General features: G+C 39.3%; 1 protein-coding gene across 1 annotated transcript; it reads left to right on the forward strand.

The window, feature by feature from the left end:
- Positions 1–1,912: 1,912 nt before the first annotated feature.
- On the forward strand, positions 1,913–16,164 carry tlcd2 (TLC domain containing 2). Its single transcript, XM_058413638.1, has 4 exons — positions 1,913–2,405; positions 2,539–2,621; positions 4,542–4,624; positions 15,419–16,164. The coding sequence occupies exons 1-4, from the start codon at positions 2,227–2,229 to the stop codon at positions 15,800–15,802; spliced, it is 729 nt and encodes a 242-aa protein (XP_058269621.1). The 5' UTR covers positions 1,913–2,226; the 3' UTR covers positions 15,803–16,164.
- The last annotated feature ends 5,044 nt before the right edge of the window (positions 16,165–21,208 follow it).

The raw sequence follows: 21,208 nt of genomic DNA on the forward strand, positions 1-21,208 counted from the left end.
CATCCTGGTCAGGGTCCACTGGTCAGAGACGATCACAGATACACAGTTACAAATTTACAAGGTTACAAAACGGTTTACATAAAACAGTCTGATATGATACCACTAGGTGTCGCTGAAACCCGGAAGAGGGTTTAAAAATCATTATAACAGGGGTGTCTAATCTTCTTATCTCACCCCTTTAATTTGTTGATTTTGGCTTTCAAAAATAATATGAGGTGTGGCTTCTGAGATTACTATTCCTGGAACTAAATATTATATTAAATAATTCCTGGAATATTCTTGAAATGAAAACTTGTACCCTTATCCTTTCTGGATAAGATTGGACACCCCTGGTTTAAAGGTTCCTTGGTTCTGTTTATGGAAAGGTTATTTATTTATTTATTTATTTATTTATTTATTTAAAATTCAATAGCAAAGATTCTAACTTCGAAGTCACTTCTGCATTGCATTTATGGATGGATGGATTAGTAAAGTAGCAATACTTTCAATACTGTTTCTTTTTTAAAATAGACCCTTATGTAAAAATGCTAATATGTCTTAATTTTTTTAAATCAGACATGACACTAAAATGTAGTGAGACAAGCGATTTAACACATCCAAAACCTCCAAAATGCATTATATACAGTAGTCAAAAGTATGTGGACCCCACACCTTTATGTAGATCATCCCATTCCAGCTTAAGTCCTGCTTTATTGTTCTAATAGTCTTCATTTATTTAGGAACACTCATTTAGGAACATAACTTCCAGTTTATCCCAAATGTGTACAAAGTGGTTAAGGTCAGAGAGATATGCAGAATTCTTCCACAACAAATTTGACAAGCCATGTTTTCATGGATCTCACAGTATGCACAGGAGCATTGTCAGGAACAGGTTTGGGTTAGGCTGCTCGGTTCCAGTGAATGGAATGTTCCAAATGCTACAGCATACAAAGAATACAAAGACGTACAGCTGTGTGTTTCCAACATTGTGGCAACAGTTTGGTGAAGACCCATGTATGGGTGAGATGGTCAGGTGTCCACAATCTTTTGGCCATGTAGTCTACCATCATGTATTAATACAAGTAATGTGTGTCCAAGACATTAGCAGCAGATCCTTGAAGTCTTATAAGTTGGGCAGTGTGGCCTCCATGTATCCGACTTTTTTTGTCTGGCATGTCTCTCAGATGCTCAAATGGGTTGAGCTCTGGGGAATTTGGAGGCCAAGTCAACACTCTTTGTTATGTTCTTCAAATCATTCCTGAAGTGTTTTTGCAGAGTGAAAGGGTGCATTATCCTGATTATCATTATTATCATTATCTGAGAAAGGCGACTGACATTTGGGAATGCATTACCATAAAAAAGTGTTCTTGGCCATACCATGTCTAGGTATGTGGTCCGTGTCAATATGAATGCCAGGATCCAAGATTTCCTAGAAGAACAATTGCCCGGAGCATCACACTGCCTCTCCTGGCTTGTGCCTTCTTCCCATATTGCATCCTGGTGCCATATGATGTTAAAAGAAAACATACCACAGACCACGTCCACGAACCTTACACTTACTCATTCGTCCTGCTTTCAACACATCAACTTTGAGAACTAACCCCTGTCAAGTGATCTGTCATTTGGCAGAGGAGGAAAATTCTTTCACTACAGTGGCACTGGTCAGCAAGTGAATAGTCAGTTTTTGAAGCTCCAACACCGGACCAATCAGATTTGAGTATTAAAGTATCACGAATAATGTTTTTTTTTTGTATAAAGCATATGTAATGCGTGATGCTTGCGCATCACGTCTCTGTAGAAAGACTTTTCACAGTATCGGTATCAGGATAGGCTTGGTATTACTCTGGATTGTTTCTCATTGAAAATCAGCGTTTGCCCATCCCTCTCTCCAGGCCTCTGCTGATGGGCGGGGATTCTCCTGTTTGCTTAGTGCAGAGGGAAAAAGTTACACAAGCGTTTTGTAACACATGAGTGTACTACGATTACGCACACAGTTTATTCCCACTCATTATCAAATCTCTCTACACTGAATTTGGCGATCACAGCGACCAAGCGTTATTTCTAGATACACGCACACGGCATTTTTTCTTTTTCTAGAGAACGCCTTAAACCCATAGCTTCAGAACCATTGAGCTTTAACGTAATAGGCATTTTGAGATGGTGAGAAAGTAAGCCAGGCGTATGTACTGACTCGAGCAGTGTGAAGGGTTCAAGCCACCAGAGAGACACCAGAGCGCAGAAAACATCATGGAGCTACATTCAGTCCTGCTGACAACCGGTGCGTCTGTGGGCTTTTTCAGTCTGGTAAATCGTGGACTTGGTCAATTCTACGTACCAGAAACGGCTCAGAGGAACATATGGAAATGGAGAAACATATCCACATCTTTCGTTCACAGCCTCATCACTGGAATATGGGCTGTGCTTTGGTGAGTGTTCAGCACACGCACGCCGCACGCTTAAACAGGCGCGCACAGGTACTCACCTGTTGCTTTTACACAACTCTGTTCACTCCTTCACATCCATTAATGTTCATAAGGTGACTGCTCTTTTTCTTCCTAGTTTTTATATGCATCCCCAGATGGCTGAAGATTTGATTGGAACACACTCCGTCTTCTCACATGCTTTGGTGTGTGTATCAATTGGTAAGTGCAGCAGGTTGCAAGCTCGATCACATGGTTTCCATACACAATACTCAAAAGTTCATGCTTCTTACTTAGACCTGGGCTGTTTGGAAACACAGACAACTTTATACTGTCCAGGTTCTCAAAATGATACTTTCTTTGTCTCTACCATGTGAAGTATTCCATCCATTGTAATGCTGTTCCATTAGAGTAGAGGCACTTTCTCACCCAACTGGAGGTGATACTTAATGCCATGCCACAGCCTTCCCTCTGAGTAACAATTCAGTCTTTCTGTCCAAGGTTCTTAGGGCCATATGCAAAAGACAAACAAACCTGGGTATGTCCTAGTCTGGGTTTAACAACAGTAATGGACAGAAACTCCCACACATGGTTTGTTTCAAATAGCTGTCAAACTAGTTTTCATTCTTAGTACACAAGCAAAAAAACACTGTTGGAGAAATACACTACATGACAAAAACTTGAAAGCAGTACTGACTGCGAATGAAATCTGCTATGAAACGGCTATGTATGTGTCTGTGTGTATAACTATATTGAGTTTTCACATTTTGCATTTTTATTGCGACTGTATTTGTATACTTTCACATGCTTCTCAGATGCACATGAAGGCTTGATTAATCAAATCTGCTACATTAATTTACTAATTTGACAATAATTAGACATTTTACAATTTAATATGTTAGTTACTAGTACAACATATGCGTTTAGGAATATTTACGAAAAATATCTGATTAATTCCCAGTGTGGCCTGTGGTGTAGATTTTACACAAGAGGAAGACATTTTGATCTAGATGCTTTTATTTAATGTTATTAGTTTGTCAGTAAGTCTGTTATTTAGAGCTTTTGGCTGTTAAAGCAGATGTTGGCCAGTGAGCAGATACTGAGATTTCCAGTAGCAAGCACAAACTCCCAAATTCCAGAGATATTTTAGAATCCTAATGTATCCCACTCTTGGTGTTGGCAGAGGTTAGCTATGGCTGGAAAGTCAATAGGCAGCTTTGTGGCTTTATGATCCGTCCCAGGCACAAGCACCCAGGCCTTTAGTCACATGACTCTACATGAATGGGACACTAGTTCAAATGAAAGGTTTATTGTATGTTTGTTCAATAATGACATAGATGAGCATCAGAACCACTAATTCTGTTAGGCAGAGGAGGAATATGCTGGATTGTGGAGTTAGTTAGTTTCATTATGCTAAAAATTGTGCTCCTCCCACCAGTGCCATGAGTTGCAAAACTATTTGCATTGAATTCCTTTCATATAACTAACAGATCATTGACCCAAAATGCTGCATTGTTGGTGTTCAAAGTCTGCACATAACAAACAACAGATGTCTCGTATATGACACGTGTGTCACAGCAACACAAATTTTTAGAGATAAGAATGCCATCATAGATAACGTAGATAACGCTCTCGGTTCTTTTTTGTTTGGAAATGGTTGGCTATCAGCTCTTTGGTTAATATGTAAGGAATAAAACATGATGGAGTACTCTGTTATAAGAAAATAATCAGTGATCCAATAGTGGGATTTCTCAGGAAAGTGTTTGGGTGAATTGAATTCCAATGCAAAACGTCATGAAAATTCAGTACAATAAGCATTTAAGTTTCCCATCTAAATAAGAATGAAGCCACATCACAGCATTTCAACATCAGATAAAGGCCTGAAATGCTTATCTCAAATACGTATATATTTATAAGTGGGCACTTTTCTAAAATTTTGTTTTGTTCATTCCATGCCACTCTAAATGGGTGTTTCCATGGATACCTTCATAGTGGGAGATGTGTTATAAATAGCCCTCTGTCACTGACATCTTGGTTACCATCGTCATGGGAGCTAGGCTCTTAAGTACTTCAAATGCTGCCAGCTTTTTTTTTTCTTTTATCAGATTTTATTGATGCATTAATAGCATGTTTTTCTTCTAGGATACTTCATACATGACTTCTTTGACATGGTTTTCAATCAGAAGATCAACCAATCATGGGAGCTCCTTTTTCATCATATGGTGGTGAGTATAGACATAGAAATGCCTTTGAAGATGTAAGGCGAGAGATGAGATGACTGACAACGCACTGCCTTGTGAAAGGGGCATTATAGAAACCAGATTGTGTGATTGCTGCTATTCCTGATATTCCTGCCTGCATGTCTTGTTTCCTCAAATGGTTCGACCTGTCTCACAACTGGTTACCCAGCAGATATGTAAACTATGTCTGTGGTTTAGAGACACTCTTGAATGGAAATGAACATAAAGATTGCAAAATGCATTTAGTGTATGCCCTTGCAAAGTAAATCAGTTTTGTTATAAGTAATATATGTGAATCTAATATATCTTAAATATATCCCTGGAGCAAGAATCTGTTGGCTGGTATGATGCAGTGGCTTTGCGAGTGTGTTTACGTCACTGGACAGTTCTTCTGTGAAAAGCAGGAAGCCAGCTCCAGTCTGTTTTTTGTTGTTGTCCATTCTTTTCCTGGGAGCTCATTCATTGAAATGTCCAGACAGAAAATGCCATCAGATTCTTAATGGATCTATGAATAGTCCTTCACCACCACATGTCTCTTCCTTCTCAACTTATTCATTTCCTCTGCAAAGTTAAACGATTCTAGTTGTTAAAGTTGTTAAAGCGTTGCTGCAGTTGCATGTGGCATTAAAGAAGAATGCTGCCCATTAGTACATGGACACATTCCATTACCATCAGATCATACTTGTTTGGCAGATATTTTTGACAACACCAATACAGTTTAATCATGTGGGAAAGCTTTTTTTTTTTTTTTTTTTTTTTTTTTTACAGTTATGTTCTTGTAGATCAAGCCAGAGTATTCATGTCCACAAGTAAATTATGGGTACTAGTTGTCTTCCTGGAGAAGAGAGACTTTCCCCTCTAACTTTTGACCTTCCTGTTCCTCTAGAGAAACTAAAAAAGCCCTGATGTGTGGAACAGAAATAGGGAGAGGACGTATTGCTTGACCAGATATTCATAAACACAAGCAGTACAGCAATTCACTTCTGGGTGACATAAATAGTCATTGGTAATTGTGGCTTAGTTTATAGTTAAAGCTATTCTGGACAGCCTTAACTGTGTTAATGGAATAAGTGGAAAAATGAAGAATGATTTATTATTCTCATAAAAGTGTTTAGCTACATACATAGGCAGTACCACTTGGCAGATGTGTCTGGAAATATTGTGGTTTTCCAAGGTGATGGGGTGGAAAGTGAAAGTTTTGCCCTAAAGAGCAAGCTTTTCAGTAAAGTAAACAAGTACATTTCAAGTTTCAAAAGCTCCACCATTGTAGATTTTTATCTATTTCAGGTATCTCAGGTGGTTCGAGCATAAATTCATCTCATCCCCCTGTTATTTAGCAGAATTGAGTTTGCTAAGTGAAGTGAGGTAGCCACTGAATCACATGAGAATGACATAATTGAGTCATGAGACATCAGTTATGTCCTTTTTCCTAGAGAAAGTTTTTTTTAACTGAAGTGACTAAGCATTCATGCATCCAATCATTCATTCACTCATCTTCAGTAATTATATTATCTAGGCAGGGTCACAGAAAATCCTGGGAACACAGAGCCTGAGGTGGGGACACACCCTGGATGGGATAAAAGTCCACCACAGAGCTGTATGCACACACATTCACACACTCATTCATATCTAGGGACAATTTATCACATACTCTAAAAGAGATGACAGGAAATCAGAGGAAGCCCATGTGGATATGAAGCGAAAACATGCAGAACTTTTTAGAGACAAAAAAAACAAGCTCAGGATCTTACTGAAGGACCAAGGAGCTGTGAAGCAGCAATGCTACCCATTGTTCTAGGTTTATGCCTGCAATAAAAAAAGCAGATTCTTTCCTAGTTAAAATCATTTAAACTGAGTCCTCTGCACAGTTACATTGTCTGCAAACTAAAGCTTTCCATTCTGAGCTAAAGCTTTCCATTCTGAACTCCAGCTGTAACTAAAGTCTGTGGTAGACACAGCGATGGAGCTCTGAATAAATTTCTGTTGTTAGGAAAAGTTCATTGTATTAATTTTATTAAGATAATGTGCTACCTGATTATTAACATAATTTATTAAGATTCACAGAAGAATTATACTGTTTTTATTATAGTTATCAGGTCATCCTCGTATTAGCCGTGTTAAAGTGCAACAAGACATATAGGGCAAGGGTCAAACTTTTGGACTGCTGAAAACTGGGATTGAAAACAATGGCAGATGGAAGCAAAAAAGGAAGGAAGGAAGGAAGGAAGGAGAGTGTATGTAGTTCAGGTATCAGGAGTCCCCTCCCTTTAGCACTTCTTTTTCTGACAGAAGCAGCGACATCTGCTCTCCACATGTTCTAGGCATGGAAAATGCATCTGGGTCCTAGGAAGGAGACCCCAAGTGAAAACAAGTCGTTTTGCCCTTCCCCCAATTCCAGCTATTGCAATTTCCTCACACGCTCTTATAGACCCTCCCATAGATCTGGAGAATCCTTCTCTATGTTCCTCCCCTGCAGACTCCCCAGCACACTCACTAATCCTCTCAGAACAACATTCAGTCCATGCCAGAAAAGCTCAGACAGCCAAAGGACTTCAGAATTCACATTCTCTTCAGGAAAACAGAAAGAATGAGAGATTTGTGTGTGTATTGATTTTTCTCACATAAATATTCTTTTCTTCTAATATGTTTGTTAGTGTTTTGACCATGCATCATAAAACTTAAAACTGCTACAGGGTTTATAAGCCATTCTTGAATTTTCAGTGGCTTTAAATTAAGACAAACACCATCTGTGACTCTCTAGCAGAAGAACTTATATACAGAAGAACCACTATAGATGAACCTTATTCACTGAGCTCCTACTGCTCCCCTTCATCCACTGTTCTATCCAGCATAGGTGACTGAAGGGCCCTTGTAATCAGCAGGGTTCTTGTTTAGCGAGAAGAGCGATTGTGTCTCTTCTCTGTTGCTTAGCAACAGTCTGTCTAATAGAAAATCTGTTTAGTGTTAAAGTAGTTGAAATATGCACCTAGGTGTGTGCTCAGAAAATTAAAAAAGACTTCACATGACTGTGTTATTTATACTAAGGGCATAGGTTGGAATGAAATTTTGTTTAAATGTGATTGAGACTAAAATAAATAAAAATAATTAAACAAAATAAACTGGTCTTTTGCATGAGGAATACCATGCATTATCCTGGTTCTCACTAACAGCTTGAGATCAGGTAAGACTAGAACAGTCAGCTGAGCATGGGTTAGATATTTTATTGCTTCTTCTTATGCTTCTGGTTTCTCTGGAATCCATGGTTGTGTCTTTGTGTGGCTCGTTTTTGTATCTTTGATCAGATTTTGTGACAGTATTAGAAAATACAACCATATCTTTATGTGGAGAACTTTAAAAAACTAAACAAAACTGTAAACTGTTTTTGCTGCCTTTTTTTAAGTCAAAGTCTCTTAATGCACCAACATACAACTTTGTGCTTTGTGTGGGCTTTGTCTTCACTGTGCTCACGCTCAAAGATTAATTTTCACATACCAAGAAAGAACAAGGACGGGAAGAGGCCCTTACATGTGTAATCACACCCATTATACTGTAGGTTTCTGTGTCTATACTGCCCACTTACTTTTCTAGGCTAGAGTCTGGATTCATTCAGTGTCTGAGTTGTGAGTGGGATTTTAAAGTTCCCACTCATACACAAATTATTTTACCCTATATTTACACTATATTTAACACTTGCTTCGGTACTTGAAATATTAAATTATGCACAAAACATTGTGGTGTTATTTCAGTGATTTTGCTTTCACATATTTTACAAAAGAACGCCTGCATTATGATGTAACATGAGATTGTACAAATCCAGGAAGGAGACATATTCACTTTTTCTTGCTTAAAGACGTTTCCAGTTTAGTTAAAGGAGGTTTAAGGAGTGTACACTCCAGAGTGAATACTTAATGATGTGGTATTTTGTGTGGCTGTGAGTGACGAGGTATCAGGAATTTGTTTTGTCACAGTAGTTCCCCAACCCTTCCACCCATGACCAAAATACCACCTGCATGCGTCAGAAATCCCCAGTCATATAAGTATATTCTAAATACACAAAGAATTCTGTTTACTGTTTGTTTCCCTCTGGTGTGTTTAGCCACACCTTAATACACCATTTTGAATTTTTCTCTATTTCTCATCCACCGTTTTCTTTCCCATGTACCATTTGGTGGTTGTATCTCACATGCTGATGAATTGGCAGTATCTGTGTTTGTCGCTGGTATGTTTAGTATCAGAAATCTGGGGGCTGCAAATATAAATCTGTGTGTGGGCATTATAGCTTATAAATACCCTTAGTGCTTGGGAGCAAGTGCTTTTCTGTGTGTGGGGCTCATACTTAGTAGTTGTTCCACCTGTCCCCTCAGCTGTCAACTGTTCAAAGACTGCCCTGAGGCTAGTAGGTGTTTTAACTGCTTCCACATTAGGCATGAGACTGTGTCCTCAATTCGTGTAAAATGTCTCTCCATCATATATTCTACTTAAGAGAAGATTCTCTGATTGCTTTGCCTGTATTTTAGGGCCTGTAGGTTTGGTTTGTGATCCACACTTTAGGTTGTCATTATTTAGTATTTTGGTAACTGACTCCACAGGAAGAATCTTCTAGAAACAAACCGAACAGATATATTTTTATAATCGATATTCTAGTTCTCGCTTTGTGCAGACGTTTTCTCAAGGGGGACAAGAAAAACACAACAGCACACCTCTATCACCTTTGTATTAAAGGGGAAGAGAAATGTTTCGAGATGGTCCCACTTTATTGAATGTAATGAGAAATATCTATAACTGCCTCAAATTTGCTGGATGAAATGTATGTTTAGGTGCTGATTTCTGCTAGGCCTCCACGTGCTTTGACATAGCAGGATATAACTAATCATTCTGTATATATTCAGTCTGGATATATTATTTTCCTTGAATTATTATGTGCCCCACTACTGCAAATGGAAACTGTTCTACAAATCCTGAATATAGTACTGTAAAATACCTGTGGCTTTAAACAATATCTGTACTGTTATTGTTTGATTATTTTGTCGCAGGGGACCAGTGACTGTCTGGTTATATGCCATGATAAACCTTTCTCTCAAGTGCCACTATTATGTGCTCAAACTTTAAGGCACTGGGTACAATCTATCTACAGTACAAGGCAAGTATAGATGAACAGTGCATTCTTGTTATAAAATGTAATTAAAGGTGTTCCAAACATCATGTCTTCTCTTTTTCGGTTATGGTCCCGGGTGAAGTATTTTGATTTCAGAGTTATTTTAGGAAGGTCAGTAAGAGGATCATTTGCTGGTCTACCCTGCTATAAACCATGTGCTGAACCAAACAGTATGTGTATAAATATTTTTGTTCCATTTTATGGTGTCCACTTCTTTAATTTTTTGTACAAATCTTTTGTATTGAAAGATTTGTATTTGTATATTTTACCAAACACCTGCCCCGCCTTCCACCATGCTGATATGAATTGAAGGAGTTATTTCTCCAAAAGTATTCCCCTAATTCATCCTGTTTAAAGATAAAATTCTGACTTTTAGTTAACACTATGAAGATATCTGGATCTGAATTCATAATGAGATCGTCCTTTAGAACTCTGGATTATTGATAGAAATCCAGAGCTGTAAAGCGTTGAGTCTTGATAGCCTTGATTCTGTTTTATATTACAAAAATGTGCAGCTCATTCAATTGTTTACTGACACATAAAGTCTATGGGACTGTAATTTCTGGGTTTTGTCTGAATAAATGTTTAAAGAAATACTTTGGCCTGGTGGGAGTATATAGACATTAAACAGGAAGAGCCCAAGAATTGAGCTTCAGGGGACTCCACATATCTGTGGTTAAATCGGGCTAAAGTAGCGCCTGCCTACTTAGTATGATTTAAGTCAGCTGAGGTTCAGCACTGATCCTACCCACTTTTCCAGTCTAAGACCTTTTTATGGTCAGCTTCATCTAAAGTAGCACCAAGATCTAGTAGTATTAAACCTGATGGTTTACCGGTGGATATTGTGATTGATGCGATTAGACTGAAATTTGTTAAAAGAGGTAACTGCTAAGCTGATGGAAAATATTGCTTGTGAAAGATTTTAGATATAGTTATTTGGCATGGAAACACCCATATTCCTATATATTTTTAGTAACTTTGGAAAAATGCAAATTGAGATAAAAGCATTTTACAGACCCATTTAAAAAGACATTTCAGATAGTTAGAACGATAAAGCAGCATTGGTTTTTAGTTTGTTTCTTCCACATTCAGTGTACATATGAACACCATAAACATTTCTACACTGATCTCTGTACGGAGACTGGAATGGAAAATGCTTGCTATGGATGTAACTATAGGCTAGGTTCTATGTACCCTAGATAGCTGCTAAGAACAAAGGGTTCTGGGAGAAGGTGAGCGTGATGCTCAGGAAGCAGCAGTAGAGATATCACTGAGTGGCATGCCTTTAAGTAATGCCCATAAAGAGTGTAGAGTGGCTTGTCACGGTAGGGGCCAGGGTTGCAGCTCACCTATAGGGCAGTGTGATGACATTCACAACATCAAGGACTGGTCTTTGTTTAGACAAGGGAGGCAGCCCTTAAGTGTTAATTGTACCATACTGCGCATGCACCAGGCAAAAGATGGCTCAGGCTTTTATGGCAAATCATTTTATTCACTGGGAACAAGAAGTCTGTTTGGTGGAGGAAGTCAGCAAGGTGTTCTGTTCTGTATTCTGTACACGTGAGCATACCGTACATCCATTGCCATCCAATTATATTAAACATGGGCAAAAGTTTTGTATTTAACTCCAAGAATTTATACTTATCATTGCATACAAACACACCAAGAATCTCCTGACTATCATTCGGTATCTTCCCATTGGTTTGTTTTTCTTCCCACATGGCTTGTTTACTCCCTCTCTCTCTCTCTCTCTCTCTCTCTCTGTCTCTCTGATGGCTTCTGGCTCTTCTGTTACACTGTAGTCCAACTTCTTTTTTTTTAATTAGTTTGCGTATGGTGTCTTATTACATCATCTAGGTCCATGTTACGGAGTATTCTGTCCCCTGACTCAATAATCAGCTAAAAAACTATGCACTACAGATATTAGAAGGAGTTTCTTCTGTTAATATACAAGCATGGTTATCACAGCTGTTTATCAGGATAAGGCAGCGAGTGCATGTAGGAGTGGACCCTGTGCAACTACAGGCTCTGTGGGACTATTTCTCATCTCTTTAAGTTGCAGAGTTTTCCAGACTTTGATTCCTTGATGCCAGTTGCAGGATATGGATCACTCCAGTGTTTTGGCTTATCCGTACTATCAACAGTCACAGTTAAGGCAGGAAGCTATATGTGGTTGAAATGACAATAAAGCTTCTTGAATCTTGAATCTTGTTCTGTGTTCATTATTGACCCATAAAGGGATCATAAAAACACATAAACCACAACACTTGAAGCACACCTTACTGACCTCAGTTTACACAAGGTTTGTTTCAGCTACTTTGTTTCTCACTTTTAGTGGCCATGTGTTGTCCATTTGTTACTCAGTTCTGACCGTAGTTAACTCCGTCTAAGTTTAGGAATGGTGCAGGATTTGAGCTCTCTGAATGAGGTGAAGAAAGATAACGAAATGTTAAGCTTATAAGGATGTTTTGGTATAACAACATTGGTACAAAAAGGGTTATGTGCAGTAGGTGTGATCGATTGTGTAATAGTTCAGTCCTCCCATTAATGCAAATACAGTAAAGTCAACTGACCATGTTTTACAATCAGACACACGTCCACTCATCAGTAAGAATCGTGTGTGAGGTCTGAAGGACTGAGAGAGTGATTTCTTATTTTATTTTCTAATCTTAGAAGCAAATTCATATAATATATATCTACACTGTGTATTTGTTGCACATGTTTACTAAATAACCTTTCATGTTTATAGTGTGCTAACTTTACAAGCAAGCTGTTGCTTGTACTTAAAAGAAAACCACACATCACATGCTTGGTTGAAAGCACACAGACATCACTGACTGCAGAACAGAGCTCTCAGTGAGGAATGTACCAGCTTGTGCTGTGTTAGCAGCCACTGTTTTCCTCAGTCAGTGTAAATGTTGTTGCAGTTGTGACATTGTTGAACGCCAGCCCCAGCTGTGTTGTGTGTTAGTTTGGACAGGGCCATGTAAGGCGTTTCCAGCTTCTTGGATTGGGCTGGGAAGCATCAGGCCTAATGGTCTCTTACCACAGCACTTATGTCGGTGTGTGTGTGTGTGTGTTTGTTTTATGGACTTAGACATGTTTGCTGGCTGCCTGGTTAAAGACTGCCTTATTGACTATAAGCAATCATACAAGTGTGGTCATTTGGCTATAATGCACGTGGCAAAGGATGTCTAAGGAAAGTCTGAAGTTGAAAAAACAGCTAAGGTGTGTATATTTTAATAAATTCTAAATTAAATTCACATCGTTGTTTATATGGTCACAGTTAAAATATCACGTCGCTGCTAAGCTGGAGAGTTGATGTAAAGTCCTACTTTCATAACAAAGGTCCCAAGACGCCACCCGGTGGAGGGTTTTTGCAGCTTACTGAACAAGTTGCAGACTGATACATGGGACTGAAGCAAAATGATCATTCAGACTGGCCAGTTACAATAAGATTACTAATTAACTTCTGTGGCAAATTTTTTAAAGATTTTAGAATATTTTAATACTAATAATTTTATGGATGAAGAAGAAGACATTTGCTCCTTCTTTTATCTCTGAGAATATATGATTAACATATTAATGTCAGTGTTTAATGAGCCAGCATGGGCTATAACAAATATTTGTTTTTATAAAGTTAATGGACACAGTTTTAATAGAAGAGACCACAATAATGGCTTTTAAGAATTTATTTTACTATGTAAATTTATTAACAGTGTAATACTATGTATTACATTTTATATGTATAAATAAAATATAAAATGTTTCTTCACTCCTGACATGGTTGTTCAAGGGTTCTTGGGTTTCTAAAATGTTTGTTTTACTCTGAATCCTTCCTGATAGGAAAAAAAACTTTTTTTTCTTTTGAATATAAAGTTAAAGGAAGAAACTAGTAACTGTTTATAGAAATATACTTGGTTAAAGGATTTGATTTGACCAGTCCCTGTGTCGAGAGCTGCTTGGTGATACACAGAGAGATAAATCGTGATTAGGATTAGTGCCATGCAGTGTGATCACAGCAGCTCATCTCTCTGCTCATGACAGTTCAATTGTGCCTTTGTGCCCCTAACCTCAGCTGCTCATCATCATGATGAGATAATAGTGCATGCAAAGGGATGATTCATTCCTGTTTCCATATAGCAGGAAACTGCTGGAGAAAAAAAATCAACCACATTCACACACAAAAACATGATGTAAAGCTTAGCCATGTCTTTGGTTAATATTGTTCTTGGATATTATTATTTTATATGACATGTTAGCTGTGGATTTATAAGACTTCTGGCTGACTGTACAACTACACCGATCAGGCATAACATTATGAGCAGTGAGAGGTGAAGTGAATAACGCTGATTATCTCCTCATCATGGCTCCTGTTAGTGGGTGGAATATATTAGGCAGCAAGTGAACATTTTGTCCTCAAAGTTGATGTGTTAGAATCAGGAAAAATCGGCAAGTGTAAGGATTTGAACGAGTTTGATGAAGGGCCAAATTGTGATGGCTAGACGACTGGATCAGAGCCTCTCCAAAACTGCAGCTCTTGTGGAGTGTTCCCAGTCTGCAGTGGTCAGTATCTATCAAAAGTATTCTTTAAGTCCTGTAAGTTAAAGGCCCACCTCACAACTTACAGGACTTGAAGGATCTGCTGCTAACATCTTGGTGCCAGATACCACAGCACGCCTTCAGGGATCTAGTGGAGTCCATGCCTCGACGGGTCAGTGCTGTTTTGGCAGCAAAAGGGGGACCGACACAATATTAGTCATGTGGTCATAATATTTTGCCTGATCAGTGTACATCACATGGATTCCGACTAATCTACTTTTTTATATCATTTTCAATATAGAACAAGTAACAGGTCAAGAACTTCCAAGGTGACATCTTACAGAAAAAATAATAAGTACATTTACAATCCATGATGACATTTTTAACATTTCTAAGTATATACAACATTCCTGGCCCACTAACTGATCATTTTCAATCTGTTTTCAGTTTGTATATTCATTTGACACACTAATGGAAAGATAGGCAGCTTCCCAGAACCTCTCTTTGCTCCTAATTGTCCACTTCCACAGAATTTTACATGAACTCCTCTCCTTGTTATATACACTCACCCCATTACCAAGCAGTTTTGTTATTACTAGACTCACTATTATTAGATGTTGTAGTTATAATTTGTTGTTTTGATGTAATAAACTTGTAATATGCATTTCAATATATTAAAGCAAACTGAAAAATGCATTATGTTTTGGGGGGTAATTGAAGCAAATTGTTTTTAATCACCCAATAAATGATTCTATAAAATGAAACAGCCTTTATTTGTCACATATACATTACAGCACAGTGAAATTCTTTCTTCGCATATCCCATCCTTGGAGGTTGGGGTCAGAGCGCAGGGTCAGCCATGATACGGCGCCCCTGGAGCAGAGAGGGTTAAGGGCCTTGCTCAAGGGCCCAACAGTGGCAACTTGGTGGTGCTGGGGCTTGAACCCCTGATCTTCCGGTCAACGACCCAGAGCCTTAACCACTTGAGCCACCAAAATCATTTTTTCATTCTCACTATTTTTTTAAAGCAGAATGGATGCAATGTGCAGCTTTAACTATAGTTTAACCCTGTGTGTTTACAGGTGATCTCCTGCTTTGGGCTGTCAGTGCTGACATGTCGCTATGTGGGATTTGCGGTTGTGGCTCTGCTTGTGGAGATCAACTCCATCTTCCTGCACCTGAGGCAGATGTTGCGGATGGCCAGTACTGCCAAGAGCACAGTTTACCGTGTGAACAGCATGATCAACCTAGGCACGTATGTGGTGTTCCGCATCAACACGCTGGCATGGATGACACGCTGGTTGGTGCTGAACCGTGATCAAATTCCCCTTTTCAGCTACACGTTGGGCAGCGTCGGTCTGGCCATCATGACCCTCATGAACATTGTTCTTTTCTACCGGTTACTTCGTACTGACTTCCTCAAGTCCAGCCGTGAAAAAGAGGTCAAGAAAGACAAGGACATGTAATAGGACAGGAAAGCACTCTTGTCTGTATCTGAACTACATTAACTTCACCCAGAGCCTCACGTTCCACAACTTGCAGATGCCGGCATCTGTGTATTCCCAGCTTTCTGATGAAATTCCTCTTTAAAATCCTATGCTCTTTAGAAGTGTAATTAGCTAGGAGAATTACACCAAAAGTTTGTAAACGGCTTGTGGTGAATATCTGGTAAATCTACTTAAACAATTGTTGGAATTAATGGTGTCTGATTGTAGAAATGATGGCAGGAGTGCAGAAATTTCTGTCCCTAATTAAACTGCACCATCGCAAATTTCCTACTAAATTCATTGACTAATGATTGACTTAAAAATCTAAACACACCAATACATACATAGACTTAATAAACAATCGTTGTACGATCCCATACATATGCCTTGCAGAGACCTCATGAATGTTTGTTTAGCCTTTTTAACACCTACCTCTGATATCCCATAATCTTGTAGCAGTTAGTCTTCTCTTTGCTCTGTCTGGGTGTTCAGGGCCTGTTAGCAGTTCAAGCAGAGTGACACAGTTTTGCCTGTTCGTCTGCATAACATTGACCAGAAAAGAAATAAAAAAAAAGATGAATAATGTTTGTAAAAATGCTTTAAATCAGGCATGGCTGGTTAACTGTGTTTGCTGGACTGCTCTATGAATGTCATCCGTCTCAGTAGATGCAGGGCCAACATCTCAATGCTGGACTCAAATCCTCTGATAAATTTTACAGTTTAGGAGACTGTTGGCTGTCACTATGACCTCATGTAGCTGTATCTGAAAGTGCTCAGTGTATTTAAAGAAAACTGTTAAAACTGTACCAATATTGTGAAACATGAGACTCTTTTTTTTTTGTATGGTTTTGTATGAACATTTTGTATATTTTTGTATTTTTACTCAAATATCATGTAAATGTCATACTAAAATGGATTCATGGATCAAAGAAAATATTGGTCATAGCAGAAAATAATAGATAATGGATCTTTTTCAAATGGTGTGAAATTTACAGCAGTGTAGAGTGAACAGTCCAGTTTGTTTTTGTTATCCCCATTTTGCAGTATGGTGTTGGATGGTCTAGCTTAAAACACTCTAATCGGATGTTAACTGGTGCGGTGTAGGGTTCATGTTGACTTTGTCAGGGTTATGAGTAAACCATACTTTATAACTATGTAGCACATCAATAACCATGTAGCACACCTGTATGTGCCACACTTTAAAATGAAACCATTTCAATTAAAATTACACTACACTTTAATGAAACTAAATACTGTGTTCTTGTAGATTTGCCTCCTGGATAAATGCAAAACTTTATTTTATCCAAAGCCATTGATGATATTTAATCAAAATATTTAATATTTAACATGGTATATGTAGAATACTGTAATGCTTCAGTTAGCATATCACCTTTCAGCACTACTGCATGTGCTCCAGTGTGAAGAGGACAAGCTGAATGCAGTGCTGTCACCTTGTCCCACCCCAGAAAACTATGATTGTGTTTAAATTGTACATAACACATGATTATATTTTTGTTTGGTATAAAAGTGATGTTTTGTAATTAATACAGTTGCAATATATATATTTTGTACTTTGCCGTTATGTGAAAATAAAGCAGTAACCCTTGGCATTTAAGCTGCTCATTTTGGATTCTCAAAGTAGGGAAATATTGTCAGACATGTACAGGTAGATTTAAAGAAATTCGACAATGTAGGAATGCTATATAAATCAGAGCATCTCCAAAACTGCAGCTCTTGTGGGGTGTTCCGGTCTGCAGTGGTCAGTATCTATTAAAAGTGGTCCAAGGAAGGGACAGTGGTGAACCGGTGACGGGGTCATGGGTGGCCAAGGCTCATTGATGCACGTGGGGAGTGAAGGCTGGCCCGTGTGATCCGATCCAACAGACGAGCTACTGTTGCTCAAACTGCTGAAGAAGTTAATGCTTCTGATAGAAACATGTCAGAATACACCGTACATGACGGGTCAGTGCTGTTTTGGCAGTAAAAGGGGGACCAGCACAATATTAGGTCATAATGTTATGCCTGATCTGTGTATAAGCCTAAGCATTTGGGGGATTTGGATTTACCCAACTTTCGTCATTATTACTGGGCAGTGAATTGTAGCTTGCTAATGTATTGGTGAAATTCCTATCCAGATACTGTTCAAGCACATACTCATTCCTGGCTTGTGATACAGCAAATTAATGCCATTAATTCCTCTCTCTGCTCTGCTTTTTTCAGTACCCTTTCCAAACAATAAAAATAACTTATTTTTAACAATGCCATCAAAAATTACTCAAATTGTCATGTACTTCTCCTTATTCTTCTATCTGTTATTGTTAACGTAGTGCAAAATATGACCTCTCCACATCTCACTAAGTTCGTATAAACAACTTATATTTTGAAGTTTTGTCTTCGGAATGCAAAATATCTGATTTATTATCAAGTCCCCCTCATGCTTGTGGCTTAGTATGCTTTTTTTTGTAAATGCTTTTAAAGACAACACGACAAATCTCAGCCACAACTTTACAATGTCACCAGAAGCTGTCCTCAAAGAACCCAGTAGAGTGGACTAATGAACACCAGAGTGCATTGGAGAAACTCATCGACATACTCACACACCCTAGCACTAGGATGGAAATCCGAGAGTTGTTGGCTATGGCTCCAGAACACTGACCATGGATGAGAAGAACTAGATGCTTGGGGCAAAAGTGGCTCAGGAACAGGAGGTAGCTTGGGTCTATAGGAAAATATATTTTGAGGTCACTTTTGAGAATCTACTGTAACATACACTGCTGTTTAAATAATCATTTACATATCCCATCTCTCAACACCAAATGGTGATCAAATCTGACGGCGATCAGGAACTGTGAACTAGCTGTGACAGTTGGGGGGTCAACTCTGGGGATCTTTCTCCCATTCAGTGCTTTGTTTAAGAGTATCACCTCTAGGCTTTTGCATTGTCATACCAGGGAGTTGACACCTGTGAGGTCTACCTCCCCTTGGGGGTTTTTGTTTAAGTGTATCACCTCTAGGCTTTTGTATTGTCACACCCTAAGGCCTGCCCACTCAAGGCCTTTAAAACTGCAACGCATGTTCCTTTTCACTGGACTCAATGACTACAGTACCACCGCAGTGTGTTCTGATCTACAATAAAAGATTCCTGCTGACCACGACTTCAGAGTCCCCTGGTCTGCTTCAGTGAATTCACAAAGTGGTGCAAGCCATCTGGCTTGGGGCAAAAGTGGCTCAGGAACAGGATATAGCTTGGGTTGCTACACTGGCTCTCACCACAAATGCTGATCAGGAACCCCATGCATCTCTCCCAACTATCAGTAAGGAGGAGTTGACAAAAGCTCAAAAGGAAGATCAGTCAATAAGAGAGCTTATAAAACTAAAAGAGACAAACACAATGATGACTAGTGACACAGAACATACAGTGACCAGAACAGCTAGGAAACACATACATGAGTGGAGTAAACTGTATCTAGATAATGGACTCCTCTACAGACGGACCAGTGAAAGGCAACAACTTGTTCTCCCTGCTAAATACATGCCAGTGGTGTTAAAGTATTTGCACAATGACATGGGGCACATTGGTCCAGAGCTGGCTGTATATGAAAAAAGAAATAGAGAAATACATCTTGAGGAAATGTCCTTGCATCAAACAAAAAAAAACTGTTAGACATGTCCGCGCCCCAATGGGTACGATCACTTCAAACTCACCTTTGGACCTAATGTGCATTGATTATCTGCATCTTGAGCCCAGCTGTGGTTATGAATATATCCTGGTCGTGGTGGATCATTTTTCCAGGTTTGCTCAGGCATATCCGACCAAGAATAAATCTGGGAAAAATCTGAGCGCATCTTTGATGAATTGAAATTGATGAATCTTCCTTCGGGAGAAATCTGGAGTTGGACATTCATGAATGACCCCATACCACCCCCAAGAAAATCCTATGGAGAGGTTCAACAGGACCCTATATCAGATGCTTAGGACACTTGCTGACAAAGAAAAAGAACAGTGGAAGGACCATCTCCAACATAGGATGCATGCTTACAACTGTACAAGACATGAGTCGATGGGGTACTCCCTGTTCTTCCTACCATGCAGGCACCACCCTCATCTCCAGGTAGACTTCTTGTTTGGCCTGATTGGTGAGAAAACCTCAGAATCACACAAAAGCTATGCAGAAAAATGGGTGGCAAAGATGGCTGAGGCAGAACAGTAGACTGGCAAGTGCACGAGGCAAGTTTTACTTTGACAAAAAACCCAAGGGTGTAGTCTTACATCCTGGAGACAGGATTCTTGTTAGGAATTTCAGTGAGCATGGGGGTCCAGGGATACTTAGGTTGTACTAAGAAAAGAACTTTTATGTAGTTAAGGAGCAAGTAGTGGACAACCCTGTATATACCATCCACCCAGAATCTGGGGACAAGCACAAGACCAGAGTTCTCCACCGTAATTTACTGCTATTTGTTAACGACTTACCTGTTAAAGTCCCACCCCACAGACCTGAACATGTACCAAAGACACAAATGAGACAAAATCATATCCGATCGATTAACAAAGCCTCCGAACACTGGAGCAACACTAGTGAGTCAGATTCTGTGGAGAGCACCAGAGGGTATTGGTTAAGAATACCTGTTAAAGAAAGAGGATGAGAAAAGGGACACACCCACCCTCTTCAACATACCTCAGTCCAAACACACCAAATCTCTACTGAATCTGATGGACATGCCCAAGACCTTGACGAAGAAGGACGAGACGTCTCAGTACCCCTGAAAGCAGAAGGACATGCCAGTCAGTGAGAATCAAAATCAGTGAGACAGTCATTCTTTGAAACAGTCGCTACCTGGTTCAGTTCCACCAGAGACAGACAGTGAAGATGATGATCCTTTAGTTTCTGGGGAAGAAGATACACCTACTCCCCCTCCGGTAGCACACACATTGTGGGGTTAGAATACGGGTGTCCAATCTTATCCGCAAAGGGCCAGTGTGGGTGCAGGTTTTCATTCCAACTGAGCAGAAGCCACACCTGAGTCTACTGAAAGCCAAGATCTGCTGATTAGCCAGTTGGAATCAGGTGTAGCTTCTGCTTGGTTGGAATGAAAACTTGCACCCACACCAGCCCTTTCTGGATAAGATGGGTTAGAAGGTCAGCAAGAGAGAGAAGGCCCCACGAGATGTTCAAATTCGAGACATTAGGTCAACCCTCATTACAGCCTCACGCATCAGTCAATACAATAGCCTCTCTAACTCCACACTACATGCCTGCTTAGACATATCAACATGGCACACCACCCACAGGTCTCTCCTTACCATCCCTATCCTTACATGCCTTTCATTTACATCACACTATTGTTGTACTGAATGTTAAATTGAATTTGTAAAACTGGTTGAGG

Source organism: Hemibagrus wyckioides, linkage group LG17 (genome assembly GCF_019097595.1).
Source record: "Hemibagrus wyckioides isolate EC202008001 linkage group LG17, SWU_Hwy_1.0, whole genome shotgun sequence".
Lineage (NCBI taxonomy): Eukaryota > Metazoa > Chordata > Actinopteri > Siluriformes > Bagridae > Hemibagrus > Hemibagrus wyckioides.

Bases quoted from the DNA above. Each gene is read 5' to 3' on its own strand.
- tlcd2 (XM_058413638.1), top strand. From the start codon at position 2,227: ATGGAGCTACATTCAGTCCTGCTGACAACCGGTGCGTCTGTGGGCTTT. The intron at 2,406-2,538 runs GTGAGTGTTCAG...TTTTCTTCCTAG, and splicing joins GGAATATGGGCTGTGCTTTG to TTTTTATATGCATCCCCAGA. The intron at 4,625-15,418 runs GTGAGTATAGAC...GTGTGTTTACAG, and splicing joins TCCTTTTTCATCATATGGTG to GTGATCTCCTGCTTTGGGCT.